This window comes from Macaca fascicularis, chromosome 20 (assembly GCF_037993035.2).
Source record: "Macaca fascicularis isolate 582-1 chromosome 20, T2T-MFA8v1.1".
NCBI lineage: Eukaryota > Metazoa > Chordata > Mammalia > Primates > Cercopithecidae > Macaca > Macaca fascicularis.
In genome coordinates this window covers 28,820,489-28,838,740 of record NC_088394.1, presented here as the reverse complement: position 1 = coordinate 28,838,740, position 18,252 = coordinate 28,820,489, and the positions used below count along the sequence as shown (strand labels likewise).

At 56.3% G+C, this 18,252-nt stretch overlaps 1 protein-coding gene and 1 non-coding gene across 3 annotated transcripts; one reads left to right on the top strand and one right to left on the bottom strand.

The window, feature by feature from the left end:
- The first annotated feature begins 691 nt into the window (after nucleotides 1–691).
- Nucleotides 692–793, top strand: LOC123570780 (U6 spliceosomal RNA). Its single transcript, XR_006695023.2, has one exon. It is a non-coding gene; the product is annotated as a U6 spliceosomal RNA (small nuclear RNA).
- A 4,493-nt stretch (nucleotides 794–5,286) lies between these two features.
- Nucleotides 5,287–17,698, bottom strand: FBRS (fibrosin). 2 transcript variants are annotated; one of them, XM_045381946.2, is made up of 18 exons: nucleotides 16,141–17,698; nucleotides 15,676–15,855; nucleotides 14,914–14,949; nucleotides 14,796–14,825; nucleotides 13,673–13,721; nucleotides 13,281–13,581; nucleotides 11,595–11,896; nucleotides 11,191–11,396; nucleotides 11,032–11,076; nucleotides 10,727–10,822; nucleotides 10,422–10,490; nucleotides 9,585–9,614; nucleotides 9,136–9,207; nucleotides 8,689–8,806; nucleotides 8,504–8,584; nucleotides 7,479–7,562; nucleotides 7,140–7,347; nucleotides 5,287–7,026 (listed from the first exon to the last, which is right to left on the bottom strand). In XM_045381946.2, exons 1-18 carry the CDS (start codon nucleotides 16,594–16,596, stop codon nucleotides 6,447–6,449), a joined length of 2,943 nt encoding a protein of 980 aa, XP_045237881.1. In that variant the 5' UTR covers nucleotides 16,597–17,698; the 3' UTR covers nucleotides 5,287–6,446. The 2 variants fall into 2 exon arrangements, with proteins under 2 accessions (XP_045237881.1, XP_045237884.1); XM_045381949.3 differs by lacking the exons at nucleotides 14,796–14,825; nucleotides 14,914–14,949.
- Between the last annotated feature and the right edge of the window lie 554 nt (nucleotides 17,699–18,252).

The window sequence follows — 18,252 nt, the reverse complement described above, 5'->3', positions numbered from 1 at the left end:
CCCGGCTAATTTTTATATTGTTGTAGAGTTGGGGTTTCGTCATGTTGACCAGACTGGTCTTAAATTCCTGATCTCAGGTAATCCGCCTGCCTCGGCCTCCCAAAGTGCTGGGATTACAGGCGTGAGCCACAGCATCTGGCCATGTGTTTGGTTTTGTTTTTACATAAAGACGGGTCTTGAACTCCTGAACTCAAGCGATCCTCCTACCTCAGTTACTGAAGTGCTGGGATTAGAGGCAGGAGCCAATGTGCTCAGCTCCCATCTCTACTTTTAAATAACAAACATGTATATGTATAACTTTCATCTTCCTTTCTCTCTCTCTCTCTCTCTCTCTTTCTTGACAAGGTCTTGCTCTGTCGCCCAGGCTGGAGGGCAGTGGTGCCATCATTGCTCACTGTAGCCTCAACTTCCTGCTTCCTGGGCTCAAGTGATCCTCTTGCCCCAGTCTCCCAAGTAGCTGGGACTACAGGTGTGGGCCGACACATCCTAATTTTTGTATTTTTCATAGAGACAGGGTTTTACCATGTTGCTCAGACTGGTCTTGAACTCCGGGCTCAAGCAATACGCCTGCCTCGGCCTGAGTGAAGAAGGGACTGCGGGGTTTCACTGTGTTGCCCAGGCTGGTCTCGAGCTCCTGCACTCTCAGGAAATCCACTCACCTTGGCCTCCCAAAGTGCTAGGATTACAGGCATGGGCCACCGCGCCCGGCCACATATACTAAAACATTATACAGAGGTTAGCATGGCCCCTGAGCAAGGATGACATGCAAATTCATGAAGCTTTCCATATTTTTGTGATTACACAATTGCATGTCTGTATCAAAATGCCTTGCAACACATAAATATATACACTTTCTATGTACCCAGAAAAATTAAAAATGATTTTTTTTTCTTTTGAGACGGAGTCTGGCTCTGTTGCCCAGGTTGGAGTGAAATGGCCGATTCTGGCTCACTGCAAACTCCACCTCCCAGTTTCAAGTGATTCTCCTGCCTCAGCCTCCCAAGTAGCTGGGATTACAGGTGCACACCACCACACCTGGCTAATTTTTGTATTTTTATTATAATAGAGACAGGGTTTCACCATGTTGGCCAGGCTGATCTTGAACTCCTGACTTCAGGTGATCTGCCCACTTCAGCCTCCCAAAGTGCCGAGATTACAGGCATGAGACATCACGCCCAGCCCTTGGAATTCTTTGTCATTAGCTTCTGTAATTGTCCTCTTTCATAGTCCAATGTAAGCTCCAGGATGGCTGGGGTTTGTTTTGTGTACCTCTGTATCACCGGCCGGCCGGATGAAGTCAACAGTGGTTAAAAGAATCAAGGGCAGCTCAGAAACTATATCAAGTGAGGGAAGAGGGAGGTTTCTGACTTGAGTGCTGATGACACAGAGATGGAAACCTGGGGGAAGCAGGGCATCAGATCTCGAAGATGACTTAATTTCTGGGATATCTGAGGTGCTTGGGGAGAGATCTAGGAGAGGTGGGATAGGCATGTCTAGAAAATATTTAACTGTGCAGGGCGTGGTGGCTCATGCCTGTAATCGCGGCATTTTGGGGGGCTGAGGCGGGTGGATCACCTGAGGTCAGGAGTTCGAGACCAGGCTGGCCAACATTTAGTGTGACCCATCTCTACTAAAAATACAAAAAATTAGCCGAGCATGGTGGTGCATGCCTGTAATCCCAGCTACTTGCGAGGCTGAGACAGGAGAATGGCTTGAATCCGGGAGGTGGACGTTGCAGGGACATGAGATTGCGTCATTGCACTCTAGCCTGGGCAACAGAGCAAGACTGTCTCAAAAAAAAAAAAAAAAAAAAAAGAGAAAGAAAATATCTTGAGAGTCACTCTCAAATGCCTATAGGGGTCAGAGAGGTAGCCTGAATAGTGACTGTGGTGTACTCCAAGACAACAGAGTGGAGGGAACAGTGGCAATCTGGTGAGAATATGCCCCATCTCAAAGGAAAGAAAGGAAAGCCATGGGAGTAAGCAGGTCTAGTGACCATAGATTTTTGGATTTTTCAAGGGAAGCTGAAAACAAGGACTTCCATGTGAAATCTTGTCTGCAGGCCAACTTTCACCTTCTGGTCACCTGTTTCTGACTTCTGTTGGAGCAATCTAGGCTTGAGCCTTCCCTAGACGTCCTGGGTATGTGTGGTGGTGGCAGGGAATGCTGGCTGCATATTTCCTAAGGCAACAGGTACACTTATGGGCCAGGCACAGTGGCTCACACCTGTAATCCCAGCACTTTCGGAGGCTGAGGCAGGAGGATTGCTTGGGGCCAGGAGTTTGAGACCAGCCTGGGCAACAAGGCAAGAACCCTGTCTCTATAAAAATTTAAAACTAGCCAAGTGCGGTGGCACAGGCTTGTAGTTCCAGCTACTCAGGAGGCTGAGGCAGGAGGATCATTTGGGAATAGGAGTTGGAGGCTGAAGTGATCTGTGATCGCACCACTGCACTCCAGCCTGGTCAACAGAACGAGATTGCCTCAAAAGCAAAACAAATCTGGGTATGGTAGATCACACCTGTAATCCCAGGACTTTGGGAGGCCCAGGGGGTAGATGGCTTGAGTCCAGGAGTTTGAGACCAGCCTGGGCAACATGACAAAATCCTGTTTCTGCAAAAAGTACAAAAATTAGCTGGGCGTGGTGGTGCATGCCTATAGTCCCAGCTACTCAGGAGGCTGAGGCGGGAGGACTGTTTGAGCCCAGAGATGGAGGTTGCAGTGAGCTTAAATCATACTACTACACTCTAGCCTGGGTGATAGAGTGAGACCCTGTTTCAAAAAAGAAAAAAAGCAGGCATACTTAGAATAAGACCATGCAGTTAATTCTATAGGAGCTCGGGTAGGCGCCAGCTGGGGCAGCCCACCTTAGTAGTGACTTGCTTTTTTTTTTTTCTTTCTTTTTTTTTTTTTTTTTAAGACAGAGAGAGTCTCGCCCTGTCAGCCAGGCTGGAGTGCAGTGGCACGATCTCAGCTCACTGCAACCTCCACCTCCCAGATTCAAGTGATTCTCCTGCTCAGCCTCCTGAATAGCTGGGATTACAGGAGTCAGCCACCATGCCCAGCTTTTTGTATTTTGTAGTAGAGATGGGCTTTCACCATGTTGACCAGGCTGATCTTGAACTCCTGACCTCAGGGATGCACCTACCTCAGCCTCCCAAAGTTCTGGGATTACAGGCGTGAACCACCACGCATGCCCTTACTTCGTGTTTGTGTCACATTTTGTTAAATCTCACATTATCTTGAACTTTTCCATTATTGTATCTATTACAATGATCTGTGATCTTTGACGTTACTATCGTAATTGCTTCAGGGTGCCACAAACAGTGCCGATGTAAGAGGGCGAACTCAATGAATAAGTGTGTGTTGACTGTTCTCTCTCTCTCTGCTTGGGCCTCCCTCTTCTCAGAGACAATATTCAAACTAGGCCAATTAATAACCCTACAATAATGGCTTCTAAGTGTTCAAGCGAAAGGAAGAGTCAATCAAGGAGGCAAAGTTCCTTGTTGTCAAGAAACTGCTGTCACCCCAGCCTTCAGCGACCACCACCTCAATCAGTCAGCAGCCATCACCAATGAGGCAAGACCCTCCACCAGCAAAAAGATTACGACTTGCAAAAGCTCAGATGATTGTTACCATTTTAAAAATTAAAGTATATCCCTGTTTTCATAGACATAACACTATTGCTCACTTAGACTGCAGTATTGTGGAACAGGAACTTTTTTTCTTTCCTTTTTTTTTTTTGAGACGGAGTCTCACTCTGTCACCCAGGCTGGAGTGCAGTGGCGCGATCTCAACTCACTGCAACCTCCACCTCCTGGGTTCAAGTGATTCTCCTGCTTCAGCCTCCTGAGTAGCTGGGACTACAGGCTCACACCACCACGCTTGGCTAATTTTTGTATTTTTGGTGGAGACGGGGTTTCACCATGTTGGCCAGAATGGTCTCGATCTCCTGACCACATTCACCTTAGCCTCCCAAAGTGCTGGGATTACAGGTGTGAGCCACCACGCCCAGTCAGAACTATAACGTTTACATGCACCAGGAAATGAAAAAATTCATGTGCCTCGCTTTGTTGCAGTGGCCTGTAATAGCTAGAAAAAGAACTGGAGGAATTTCCCTGACAATTAACAGTGGTTGCCAGGTGTGGTGGCTCACGCCTGTAATCCCAGCACTTTGTGAGGCTGAGGCGGGCAGATCACCTGAGGTTGGGAGTTCGAGACCAGCCTGACCAACATGGAGAAATCCCACTTCTACTAAAAAAAAAAATACAAAATTAGCCGGGCATGGTGGCACATGCCTATAATCCCAGCTACTTGGGAGGCTAAGGTAGGAGAATCGCTTGAACCCAGGAGGCAGAGGTTGCGGTGAGCCAAGATCACACCATTGCACTCCAGCCTGGGCAACAAGAACGAAACTCTGTCTCAAAAAAACAAAACAAAACAAAACAGTAGTTATCCTCAAGAGGTGGCAAGAAGTGGGATGATGGGGGCACTTTCCCTCTGTGCTCTGTACTTGTGTGTTTGAATGGTTTCATATGACTATGTATTACTTCACAAGAAACAGAAAAATTTTAAATTATAGATTTTTTTTTTTTTTTTGAGACGGAGTCTTGCTCTGTCGCCCAGGCTGGAGTGCAGTGGCGCGATCTCGGCTCACTGCAAGCTCCGCCTCCCGGGTTCACGCCATTCTCCTGCCTCAGCCTCCCGAGTAGCTGGGACTACAGGCGCCCACAACCGCGCCCGGCTAAGTTTTTGTATTTTTAGTAGAGACGGGGTTTCACCGTGGTCTCGATCTCCTGACCTTGTGATCCGCCCGCCTCGGCCTCCCAAAGTGCTGGGATTACAGGCGTGAGCCACCGTGCCCGGCCTAAATTATAGATCTTTTTTAACATACTCTGCCTGTGCAGACATGTGCGGGGAAACACATAGGACCTGAAAAATACACACAGGATGATTGACAGTGGTTACCTGGGGGAAGGGGATGGGGCTTGGGAAGGTTGGCAGGTGAAAGAGAAATTTAATGTTTTGCTCAGTGTCTCTTGCTGGGTTGCTTGAGTCCTACATATACTATGTATTCCTGGTTATAGAAAAATAATGTGAAAAACTTCAGTGCCCAACCCTCGAACCCATCCCTCCAGAAGTGGCAGACCAACTCACCCAGGCGGATGGGAGGGAGGAAAACCTTGGCAGGATATGCACAGTACTGTCCTAATCCCTTCCTTACCCCAGGACCCACACACCCCACCCTGGTTCAACCCACCCCACACACACTCAAAGAGGAGCCAGGGGTCTCATTGTAACACTCATTTTTATATAAATATCCGCAAGTCATGTTACAGAATAAGCCCCACCGGGGAAAAAAGTCAACGTTAGGGTTTTGTTAGATTGACCCCTGCCTTCTAGGTTGGGCCCCAGCCTGGAGGCGCCTGCTGCTTTGGGAAGGCTGGGGTTGCTGCCGTGAGGCTGCCGAAGAAGCTGCCTGTGTCGCCCACCCCTGGGCCGACCCCCTTCTTTGGTGTGTGGTACATGGTGACCTTCTCTGGCCACCCTTAGCCTGGGGCAGGGTTTTGGAGAACAGGGTTCAGGGAAGCAGGGCCCAGGAGTCCTGGGGGCACTTGGAAATGGGGTAAGGGGGACTGAGCCATTAAGAAGTGGTGGAGTCTGAGATTTAGAGGCTGAGCCTTTGAGGGTGGGGGCAGAGTGAATGGGAACATGTTGGGGGAACCAGGGCTGTAAGCCAAGCAGGAAGCTTCTGCCCTTCCCTCCAGCCCAGGTCCCCAGGTCCCGCCCCCTGTTGGTCATCTCCTGCTGGCCCCACCTTCCCAGGGAGAAGCCTGACTGTCCCTTCCCGGCTCTTCCCCCTGCAATCTCCCTTCCCCACAGAGAGGCCAGAGGCTAGGAACACAGCACCAGTCTGAGGATTTAATTAACCAGGAAGGGGACTGTTGGGAGGGGCACCCCTGTAAAAATGTACAAAAGGTCTTGGGGCTATGTGAAAGGGGTGATAAATATGTACATGGAACCCCCCTTCCTTAAGCCCCTCCTCCTCCAGCCCTCGGAGGGCATGAGGACTTGGGTGGTAGGTGAAGGGGAGGGGGCACTTTGGCCTCTGGCTTAGTGAGCCCTTGGGGAGACAGGCCCAGGGCCTAGAGGCCCTTAGAGGGGCAAAGGTGCACCTCAGGAGGCCCCATGGCCCCCGAGATGAGCCACACTCCCATGCACACACCCCTCTCCCTCTCTAGAGGCTGACCTCTGCTCTCCCAGTGACCCTACACTCCATGTGATGCTTGGTCTCGTGGGGGTTGAGGCTTCTGTTCCCAGGTTCCATGACCTCAGAGGTGGCTGGTGAGGTTATGACCTTTGCCCTCCAGCCCTGGCTTAAAACCTCAGCCCTAGGACCTGGTTAAAGGAACGGGAGATGGAGCTTCGCCCCGACCCCTCCCCTCCCCTCACCTGTCAGCCCGAGCTGGGCCGGGGCCCCTAGGTGGGGAACTGGGCCGGGGGGCGGGCACAAGCGGAGGTGGTGCCCCCAAAAGGGCTCCTGGTGGGGTCTTGCTGAGAAGGTGAGGGGTGCCTGGGGCCGCAGCAGGTGGCGGTGGAGGAGCCAAGCGGCTGTAGAGCAAGGGGTGAGCAGGTTCCAGACCGTAGAGGCGGGCAGCGGCCACGGCCCCGGGTCCAGTTAGCTCCTCACCCGCCTCATAGAAGCGGGGTGGCCTTGCCAGGCGTGGGGGTGCTGCCAACCAGGTTGGCTCCAGGAAGCCAGCACAGCGATCTGGTGGGCTAGGGCCCAGAAATGGGGGCGGCCGGGGCCTCTCAAACAGCAGATGAAGGCCCTGGGGCCCAGTGGCTGCTGCGGCGGCGGCGGCAGCGGCGGCGGCGGCGGCAGCGGCGGCGGCAGCGGCAGCCTCCTCCTTCCTCTCTTCCTTTACCCGCACGGATTCCTTGGTTGGCCGAGGCCCCTCCTCGCCAGCCCGGGCCTTGGGAGTAGCAGGAGAAACTCGGAGCTGGGGCCGTGAGAAGGGGAGGTCCCTGGAGGGCAGGCGTGGGGAGAGAATGAAGTTCTCCAGAGGCAGCAGAGGCTGAGAGTGGGGCAGGGGCAGGGGCAGGGGCAGGGGCAGGGGCAGGGTGGGCGGGAGGCACACCTGTCCTTCTCCTCCTTGGTAATGGAGGGCTCCCTCCGCTCCACAGGCCGCTCCTTGTCTGAGCCTGGAGTCCGGGCGGCCTCAGGGGGCCGGACCCAGGCAGGAAAGGCCAGAGGACTGCGGTGCAGGCGGCCCCATGGGTCCGGCGGGGAGGCGAAAGCTGGTGGGGCCCCTGGGCTTTCTTTCTGGGCAAAGACGGCGCCGGAGTCTGGGCAGAGGGTGAAGCAAAGAGTGACAGGGGCCAGGAGTGGGAGGCCCCATTCAGGCCTCCTCCCAGACCCCGGTCTGAACTGTCACCCCGCGGCCGCAGTCCCCCAACCCCACCGCACCCACACTCACTGAATGTGGGGCTGCCCAGGCCTCCAAAGGCCCCGTTGGAGAGGGCAGCCAAAGAGGCGAAGCTTGTGGGACGCCCAAAGGGATCTGTGGGAGGAAAGGGGGGTGGTCAGAGCACTGGGCAGCCGGTGCTGAGCAGGCACCAGGCCTGGCTGGGCAGAGGCAGGACCGGTGCCTGGAGTCCTCAGCTGCCTGCTTTCAGCAGCCCTGTGCTGAGCACTTCCTTGGGCCAGGAAGGTATTGAGCTTTGACAAGCACCCTGTCGGTTAACTTCACAAAAAGCCCAAGAGGTGGTTAGGATTATGCCCACTTGAAGATGATGAAACAGGCTCAGAGAGGTGAAATGACTTGCCTGGGGTCATCTAGCTAGGGAGTGGTACCAACCCAGGGCTTCCTTGACATGAAGTCATGCTCTTCTCCCCGACTCCCCAACACCAGCCGCCTGGACCCATCGCAGCAGATCTCCGCTCTGCAGCAAGCCACTCGCCTGAAGACCTTTTTGGCTTCCCCGCAGCCTGACATGCAGGACCCTTCCCGACCTGACCCTAACTTCATGCATGCGTCACACAGTCAGACAGAACAACTAACCTATCCCGCCACTAGAATGTCACCATGTCCCCAGCCAGGAACACCCTTCTTCAAGCCACCAGGCTCAACTCCTCCTTGTCTACCCAAACCCAGGTGAAACCTCCCCAAGAAGCCCGCCAAGATCCTAGGAGTCAGTGGCCATGTTCTCCCCTGGGCCAGCACGGCCTCCCCACCTTCCCCTCCCAGGTGGTGTACTGCCCCTGCCACTGGCTACTGGGAGACAGGGCTCCAGCTGGCAGAGATTGAAGTCGCCCTGCTCTTCCCTACTCATTTTAAAGATGAGGAAATCAAGGCTCAGAGGGGGTAGAGTAACCTGCCCAAGGTCACTAAGCAAGTGGAACCAGGTCTATCCCGCATTCCACCTGCCTGCTGGGTCTGATTTCCATCTCCTGGAAGTCAGGGACAAAGCCTAGGTTGCCCAACACGCCCTTGGCTCTTACCAATGTGGGTGCTGGGGCTCAGGAAGGGTCCATGGGCCCCGGGAGCTGCCGTGAAAGGGTTGGCTGCAGCGTGGACGGCACCTGGGGCAGAGAGGTGGGAGATTCTGATGAGGCTGAGTGGGCACAAGCTGGGCCTTGGGCTACAGACAGGGAACCTCAGGCCCAAGGGGGCTGGCCAGACTCACCAGTCGCAGTGAAGAGGGAGGCCGGGTGGGAGAGCTCCTGCCCAGGGGGCAGGGCCCCATAGGGCCCCGGAAGGCAGGGCAGGAGGTCGTTCCGAAAGTCAAGCTTGTGGGAGTCACCCTGTGTGCGACACAGGGAGAGGGGCAGTACATGAGGAGCCGGTCTGGTCCCCCTCTTGCTCTCCCACGCGTGGTTCCCCTCCAAAGGCTGGCTGGCACCCAGATGGAGCTTGGATGCCTATCTTCTGCCTCTCTTGGAGCCTTCTCTGAGCAGCCTGCTAATGAGCCAGAGAACTAAGGTGCCAGCCATGGAACTGTTCAGCAGTGATGGGGGACAGAAGAAGATGTTTCTGGCCAAGATTCTACTGAGCTCTGTTGAGGGCCAATGCCCAGAGCTCAGTCCTCCCCTGACTCTGATACCCACTCTCCCCAGCCCTCCGGCCCCAGTACCTTCATTTTCTCCTGGTGTCTCAGGATCATGTAAGCCACACGCACGTGCATGGCACACCACTTCCCTGGTTTCTGCCGCCCCAGAAGGATGACCAAAGGGAAAGGGAAGGAAAGAACGTTCACTCATCATCCACTCCAGGCCTAGCTCTGGGCCCAGCCTCGCCACAAAACATCCCTACTCATTGTTCCTACAACCAAGGGATGACTAGGTTCATTTTACAGCCTAGGAAACTGAGGCTCAGAGAGATCAACTGCCTTGCCCAAGGTCCCATGGCCAGTTCCATCTGAGCCCAGGTCTGCAACTTGAAAGCCCTCACTCTCTGCTGTTCCACATCCGGCTGCCTCCATGTTTTGGGCTTCTCACTTATTCCCAAGCAAGACCCCCCTTAACCAAACACCCTAACACCGGCCCCCAGCCTCATGCAGCCTGAGATCCTCACACAACTCACCCTCAAAGGTTGCCGGAAATGGTCGGGGATCTGGGGATGGCAATGGAGAGATGGGAGGCGACTCAGACCCGAGTCTGGGCCAGGTGCCTCACATCTCCACAGCATTCACTCACCCCCCACATGCCTGAGACACTGGGACTCCCTCAAACCCTTCCTGCTCAGGCCCAAACTCCTTTCCCCATCTCTCCCACTCTAGGCATCTCTCCTCCAGCACAAGGTTTCTGAACCAAGCCCCAGGGAGGTGCCCTGCTGGGAGGCTGCGGGTGGTGAGGGGCAGTCAGGACAGGTTTCTCAGAGAAGCTATCCTATTACCAACTTTAGAGTATAGCGGTCTGTTTAAGATTTCTTTAAGAAAAATGCCTTTGAAGGAAGTTGGAAAACCTCTGGCCTAGTCTTTCCTGTAGGAAACTGGTCCTGTGCGTTTCACAATGCTCCTGCAGCCCTGGGGTCTACGCTGCTGCAAGTGCTAAGGGGAGGGAGGGAGGCTCTGGCTCTCCTCACTTCACCAAGGGGCAGCTTATCTTTTGTTTTCCGAACAGGGCTTCCTAGTATGATGTCATTTGGAAAAAAAGTGTTTTGTGACTTTATTAAAAAGTTTGAAAACCACTACAAAAACCACTGTCCTAATCATCTTATTCCTGGAACAAGCTCATAAAACTCTCATTCCTCATGCCTGGGAAAGCCAGTTACTTACAGAAATTCCCTCTATGAGACACCCGGGAACACCCCTGATTGTGAATTCAAGGGAGGAATCAGTAGTTCACTCTCCTCAAGTCAGTTCTGTTCTCCCCGCAACACACCTTCCAGCTCCCCCAGGACCTGCCCTGGCCCCCTCACCTGTGTCCCCTTCTGGGAGAGCCCGCTCGGCACCGGCCCCAGTCGTGGTGGCAGCTCAGGGTTCGTGCTCTGGGAAAGGGGAGTGGAGGGATGAGAGAGGAGAGCTGGCACCGAGCACAAAGGGGTCCAGAACCAAGCTGGGACACGGGGCAGGGAGGGATCATGGCTTTGGAGAAACCTGGGTGCAGCAAGGCAGGGCAGGAGGATGGGCACGGCTTTGGGGAATGCGGGGAGGGTGCTCGGACACGGCGTGTCTGGGTATGTCAAGATGGGAGGCAGTGGTGGTGTCTGGATTGGGAGCTCACCTTGGGCTGGAAGGCCCCCTGCAGGGAGCCAAAGGAGACGGCCGGCGGGAGGCCCGGAGGCAGCCCGGGCACTGCGGGAGGGAAGGCCGTGTACGGCTGTGGAGAGAAGGGGACTAGTCCAGGTGGGGGTGGAGGCGCAGCCCAAGTCCAGCCTGCCCGTCAGTCCACGGGTCTCCACCGTAAAGCCCCCCAGGGAGCTCTCCCAGGCTCAAGGTACTGAAGACTGGACCCCAGCAGTCAGGGTCACACGCATGGATGCATCCACGCCCACACCACACACCCCACACACACACACGCACACTCACATTATGTCGGAAAAGGCCTTCCATCTTTCCTGGATATTTCTCAAACTAGGGGAGAGAAGGGAAGAGTAAGCTGCCAGCCAGGGACCCGGGCCTTCCCCCGGAAGCCATGCCCTCCCCTGAGGCCTCCGAGCCTCATCACCGGCCCAATGAGGAGCTCACCATGTGGGGGCCGTGGGGTGGCAGCAGGCCTGGGGGATAAGGGGTGAAGTGCTGGTGGGTGTGCTGGTGGGTGTGCTGGTGCTGGTGGTTGTGCTGGTGGAACTGGAAGGCCAGGGGCCGGGCCGAGCCCCCTGCCCCCACCACCTCAGGGCCACCCTGGGCATTCAGGTAGCGAGAGTTCAGGTCCTGGCCGATCAGGTCCTGCTCTGTGGGAGGGGACGGGAGAAGGCTTTAATGCTGTCGCCACATCAGCCTCCTTGGGCCCAGGTGACTGCCTTCCCTCTGGCCTCAAGCCACTCCCTCCTCAAGCCCTGCTGTCTGCTGAGGCCGAGGTGCCCCAAAGCCAACTGGGCCCGAGCCCGGGGCCATGGCCCCCCACCCCCCGGCCAGGACCCCAAACTCACCAGAAAGGGCGTTAGCGGCTGAGGCCCCAGGGTGCCCTGGCACCTGCAGCAGGGGTGGGGGTGGGGGCAGGGTGGGGCCAGGGGAGAACAAGGAGGGGTGGTGGGGTGGTGGGGGGGGCCGCAGCCCGGGAGGGGGAAAGCTGTGGGTAGACAGAGGCAGGGGCAGTGAGGGCGTTGGGGGCCGGTGGGTGAGCTGCGCGGACGAGGAGGAGGCAGATGAGGAGGAGGAGGACGAAGAGGATGATGAGGGGGGAGGCTGAGCCACGGGAGGGGCCGGGGCCTTGGGGGGCGGCCGTGAAGAGCTGGGGAGAGAAGTGGGGAGATGAGTGAGGGGTTGGGAGGTGCCAGCTCTGACGGGCGGGGGTCAGAAGCCTGGGTGATACTGTGACCCTGGTTCTCCAACACGGGAGGTGGCAGAACCTGGCCCCAGGACCCCCCTCCCCCAGGGAATCCATTCTCAGACTGAGGTGCCTCCCACACCCAGCAACCCCCACTTCTCCCTGTCTAGGTCTCTGCATCCACACAGCTGCCTCTGCCATCTCTGGCCAGATGACTTTCCCTTTCTGACTCAACCACGGCACAGAACAGATCATTCATGTTGACGCTTAATTAGAACAAGCCACCTGGGGTCCCCCACCCTACAACAGTGGAAACAGCACCACACGGGCCTGGCCTGGGAGTCAGGAGACCTGAATTCTAGGCCCATCTTGCCATGAATGCCTGGGGTGACCTTGAGCAAGTCACTGCTCCTCTCTGAGCCTTAGTTTTCTCAATAACAACAACGATGACAATGACGGTGACAAAAATAATAGAGCATCAATAATGAGTGTCAATAGTTCTTACCCTGTGGCGAGCACCTGCTTTAAAAGCTAATCCAAGTCTCCAACACTCCACGCCACCTTCCCCACTGCTGCCCAGCAGAGTAACCATCTCAACTGCATCACTGGCTTCTTTTAAGAACTCAACTCAATTTCTTCTTTTTTTTTTTTTTTTTTTTTTTTTTTTTTACTTAGCCTCCCCCTAAACACGTATGAAATCAAGGGGCTGAGGCATGATACTTAATTTTCTAAAGCTCAAAAAAGCTAACTCATGACTTTTTTTTAAAGTTTACTCACATAAAACCTGAAATCATCCCATATGTTACTGACACTGAATGTACACGCTTTGGGAAACACTGCATTCACTCGTAGTTAATCCTCACAACAGCTTTAAGATGAAAATAGTATGATTATTCCATTTGACAGAAGGAGGAAATCGAGGCTCAGAGGGGTTAAGTGACTTGTCAAAAATCACACAGCCAGGAAGCGTCAGAGCAAGAATTTGAATCTGGGTCTGACACCAAAGCCAGCGCTCTTAACCATCATGTCAGCATTTCCCAAAGTATGTTCCAAAGAACACTATTCCGAGCAGACTTGCCTGCCTGAAAAAGCCCTCTCACCAGCAAATACAACTGGGAAACAGCACAGCCTGGATTCCCCGGCAGGGGAATGTGTAACGGACTCAAGTAAGTCCTGCGTTCATCTCTTTCTATTTGTTTTTCTCAAAGTTTTCAGCCTCAGAATCCTTTTTCAGGTACCATCCTGTGTTACCCACAGGTACCATCCTGTGTCCCTGCCACAGAAAGCAAGGGTTGGCACCAAATTGACCAGGCCCTTCCAGACTGCATCAATCCCCCAGACCACTCACCTGCCAGTGCTGAGGTCCAGGCTGCTGCCATAGGGAGAAGTGCGGAGGCCGAAGGGCGAGACCCGAAGCTGCAGCTGGGGCTGGGGTGGGGGTGGCAGACTGGGGGTGGCCGGCAGGGGTGCAGGGGGTGAGACAGGAGGCCGAGCGACCGGTGGAGGCGGTGGTTCCTTTGGGGGGAAAGGCACTAGCAGCGGGTCGGGCCCCGGGGGCTGTTCTTGGCTCCGCTCCAGGCCCGACACTTTAGGGACCACGGAGAGTTTTGCTTCACAGTTCCCATTGAAGGCGCCGTGGGGGCCCGAGGCTGTGGGGCAGGATGGCAGACATGCTCAGTTGAGGCTCATGCTCACCCCACTTCCCTCCCGTGCCTCCAGGCCCCAGACCTTGGGACCAACCTTTGCTGGTTGAGACAGTAAAGGATGGGTCGAGGTCATCATCGGAGACCTGGGGAAGAAGGGCAAGGGATAGGGTTAGGTTGTGGGCAGGCCAGGCCTCCATCCAGGAAGGCCAAATAGCCTCTGGAGGCTGCTAGGAACTGGCGGTAGTAGCAAGTCTGTTCCTTCAGTTTAGCTGAGATCCATCAAAGACTGGGCTCTAGCAGGGCTGAGCTTGGAGAAAGAGCAGAGTGGAGCAGCTGAGCCCAAGAATCCGATAGGCCAGGGGGACTAAATAGAGACAGCGTTGAAGCAGCAGAGAAGCAGGCAAACCAAACCAAAACGTCAGAGGTCACTAGCTGCTGGCCCACAGGCCTCCCTGACTTACAGATACATTTGGGCCACTTAAAACTTTTAGTAAAAGTTTTAAACCAACTGTAGATATTTAAGAATCCGGAGATTCCTCATTAAAACTCAGGCTTGCAGATTCCCTCAAGAATGGCCCCCTGTTCTTGTAGCAACAGTCAGCCTAAACTAGACAAAGATGGATGAAGCAAATGGACAAGAACCCACTGGTTCACCACAGTCCTATCCAATCAACTTTTGAAACGAAAACAAGACACACATCAGGGAATGCAAATTGAGTTACTTACATGGGCCCAATGGCTACAGCATTCATTTCTAGGACATATTATCTCACAACAAGCAAATCACCCCTAAGGATAAACTCAAATACACCTTCATAAGCTGAGTCCCTACACTGACTACAATGGTTTCTGCTCAGACTTGAATCGACATCTGCATTCTAAGAAGAGGCTGATGACCAGCAGAAGGCCCATCTCAGTGCCACAGCCACTCTGGGTTTCCGTGGAGAACCAGAAGTAGCTCGAGGGCTTTGGAAAGAATAGTATGCTAAAGCATGGACCCTCCATTCCTTGGTCAGCTAGCCCTAGTCACCAAAAGAAAAAATGACGCCATTTACCCTCCCAATCCACCCCCCTTCCTCCCAAAAACCTAATCCTGACTCAACCTAAGCCATGTTTCCCACTCAAGGGAAGGCTGTCTGCTGCACGTAGAAGGCCTTTATGCTGCAGTCCCTTTTACAAGCAGTGACACTGCCCACCCAAGCTCTAGCCCCACTCACCCTCTCGTCCAGATCACTTTCCGCGTCACACTGGGGAGAAGGAAAGACAGAGGTGTCACGAGAGGGAAGAGGCCCAGGGTGGAGTGGGGAGGGGCCAGGACAGGTGGATAGCACTTACTATGTATCCAGCTTCCAGAGAGTGACGGGAGGACGCCTGAGGAAGACCAGAGTCCAGAGGTGAGGGAGGCGGCTGCTGAGGCGGCTGGGAAAGTCGCAGCTCCCAGCAGGGCGCTCACGGGCCTCCAGGATCTACTCTCAGCCTCTCCTTCCAGTTGCTTCTCCCGCCACTGCCCACCCGGGTCCCAGAGCTTTCGCCATTTCCTAAATATGCCGGGTCCTCAAGTCTTCGTGCTCTTGCCCCAAACAACTTTTCCCCATCTCTTTTCTTAGCAAACTTCTGACTATACTTCAGGACCTGACTAAGACATCCTAGGGGGCTTTCCCCAACCACAACTCTCCTCCCATCCCCCAGGCAGCACAAGCGGCTTCCTCATGTGGGTTTCTGTAGCATCTCTCCCCATCTTTGCTTTCTGTAGCTTCTCAAGTTTAGGTCTAGGTGTTTGCTTCCTATTTCTTTCCTGCTGGACTGCCACCACCTCGAGGAAGGGCAGGGACCTTATGACCCAACTAAGTTCCTTTGATGCCTCTCTGAATTATCAAAACGTTTGAAGTAGACACAGAACCAGGCAAAAGTAGGTGCACCTAACTGTAGAAAGGCCTTCGTCAGACCCAGATGAGAGTGAGGGCTCAAATTTTCCCTGCTTGCCTCTTTGCCCTTAGAGACTGGGGTCACTGTTTACAAGGGACAGTGGCGTTGCTGACGAAAAACGGGGCTGTGGGAAATACATTCTGCCTAAAGAGTTTTAAAGGACAAGCTCACCTCTTTTCTTCTCCGCTTATTGGGCCATTTTCTGGCCCGATCCCCAGGGGGCCGGCCAGGCTCCCGATCAGAGCTGTCCCCTGGCTCCCCGGTGGCCCCACTGGAGCCCCCCCTCTTCCGCTTCCCAGAATGCTTCAGCCGATGTTCCAGTCGCTCTGGGGGCTGAAGAGATGCATCCTTCTGTGGAGAAGGATGTGGGGCTGAGGTGGATGGAAAAGGGCAAGCTCCCGACCCCTCTAGGGGTGGCCAAGCTGCCTAAGTACCCCTCAGGCCGGGAAACCGGGTCCCCAGAGACAAGCTCTACCTCCTCCCACCCCAGGGCGGGGCAGAGGCCTGGCCAGAGGAGCCGGTTGCTCTGGTTTGGGGTGCCAGCATTCCCCCCTCAACTCCACCCACTCGGGGCACTGCACCCTCCTTGCTGCCCCTCGGAAACCCCCAAAGCCCCCCAGGCCCATTAGGCCCCACCTGCAAGGCCTCGAGGGTGGCGAAGCTGGCGATGGCGAAGCCATCGATCAAGTCCTCCTCCTCCTCTTCCTCCTCCTCAGGCTCCTCCTCGGCTTCTCCGTCGTCTGCGCCCCCCTCCTCCTCCTCCTCCTCCTCCTCCCCGCGGCTGCCCGAGCCGGCAGGCCGCTTCCGAGCTCGGGGTCGCGGGGGTCGAGGTCTCGGACGGGGCCGCCGGCGTCTCGGGCCCCCGGGCCGCTCTCCAGACGAAGCTGACGACCAAGGCCTGGCAGGCGGCGGAGGCGACGACGAGGACGAGGAGCCGCGCGGGGCGGCCAACAGGGCCCGGGGCGCGTCGCCGCCTGGACCTCGGCGGCGCCGCTGCTCCCGGTCTCGGTCTCGGCGCGAGCAGCGCCGCCGCCGCCGCTCCCCCTCCGCTGCCCAGCCCGGGCCCGGGGCCGCGGCCGCTGCCGTCTCCATGGCGACCGCCCTCAGCGCCGCATCCGGAGGCTGCGGAGCCCGAAGCGGCCTGTCCGCAGGCCCGGGGTCGCAGGCGCGGCGCTGGCGGCTACACAGGGACGAGAGGGCCACGGCTTCCCCTTTAAAGCCGGATCTGCTGGCCCCAAGCTTGCCCCAAGGCCACGGCCCGGGAAGCCGGCGCCGCCCCCGGGGCGACAAGCCCGAGGGCCCCCCCTGCGGGCTCGGCGGGGCCGCGACGGCGAAAACGGGGCGGCCGTCCCTTTAAGGCGAGGCCTCAAGTTGTCCAGCCCCTGGCCCCTTTAAGACGACCCGACAGTGTCCGGCGGTCTAGTGCGGTGGCCGCCCCCTGCCAGGGGTCGAGGCAAGTCTCCCCGAGGAAGAGGAAGGGCCACCCCTTTAAAAGGGGCAGAAAGCTCGCCCGAAACGCAGACCTCCCCTTTAAAAGTGTCTCAAGTCCTCCGGCTCAAAGAGGCCACCCCTTTAAGGAGGCCAGGGTCCTTCAAACAGCAGGCCGTCCCTTTAAGGGCTCGGAGTTAGTTTCCAGTCCGCCACAAGCGGCCACTTCCCCTTTAAGTTGAATTTAAAAGACTTCTTGCGTGTGGGGGAGGAGGTAAATAAAAACCCCACTCGCCCCAGTTCTCCCAACGGCACAGTTCTCAATTTGTCAGCGTCTATTCGGCGGCTTCCCCTTTAAGGCTGGCGTTGGAGTGCGCCGAGTTCAGTGGCCACCCCTTTAAGGAGATTTAAAGGGGCCTCCTCCGGGCCCAGCTCCTCCAGCCTCCGCCTCCGGTCGCCATGAAAGGCGCGAGGCGGGGCGAGGCCGCGGGGCCAGCCCTCCAAAGCCCCGGATGTGAGGCAACGGTGACGGGTACAGCTCCTCTGTCCGCCGACATAAAAGTCTCTTCCTCCTTTCCTCCGTCTCTGTCCGACTTGGGCCTTAAGGAATCCGGAACGGCCGATGGGCAGCGGGGGACCTCCAGCGCAAACTCCTGTTGTCTCCTTTGGAGTCTTGGGGCGCTTCTCTGCCAGGACTTCCCTGCCCCTCCTCCCTCTTCCTACTCAGCCTACACCTCCTTCCTCTCTTGGCCTCCTCCCACTCTCCGCCCCCTTCCCTTCACCCCCTCCACGGGCGCAGTCGCTGATAGGTTGAGAGGGCTACGTCAAGGCGAGGGGCGGAGCCAAACCCGAGGGAGTGGGTGCATGTAACCGCCCTCAAATCTTGGATTGGGTTACGTCAGATTGGCTCCGCCCTTCCCCCAGTCTTGTGACTCGACTGGTTAGAAGTAGGTGTTTGGGGAGGTTCCCGCAGGGCCCCGCCTCTTCCTGCTGTTAGTTTATTGGCCAGTCTCCTGATGGCGTCGAGGCGAGGGGCGGAGACGCCGGGCCTGAGGCGTTGGGGGCGGTTGGCCGCTGGGGGGCGCGCGGATGCGAGAGATTCTGTTCCACAGCCAGTTAAGTCATCGCCGCCTTTCCGCCGCTCGGCGCGGCCCGCAGACAGCCTGGCGTCTTGCGCACGCGCGTGGCGGCGCCGCCGCCGCCCGGCTGGCGGCTGGCGGGTTGTTCCGCGGTGCGGGGTGGCTCGAGCGGCCGCGTGCTGTGCCTGCGCTGGCCGCACTAACAGGCAGCCGTGTCCCTTCCAGGCGAGGCTGCTGGCAG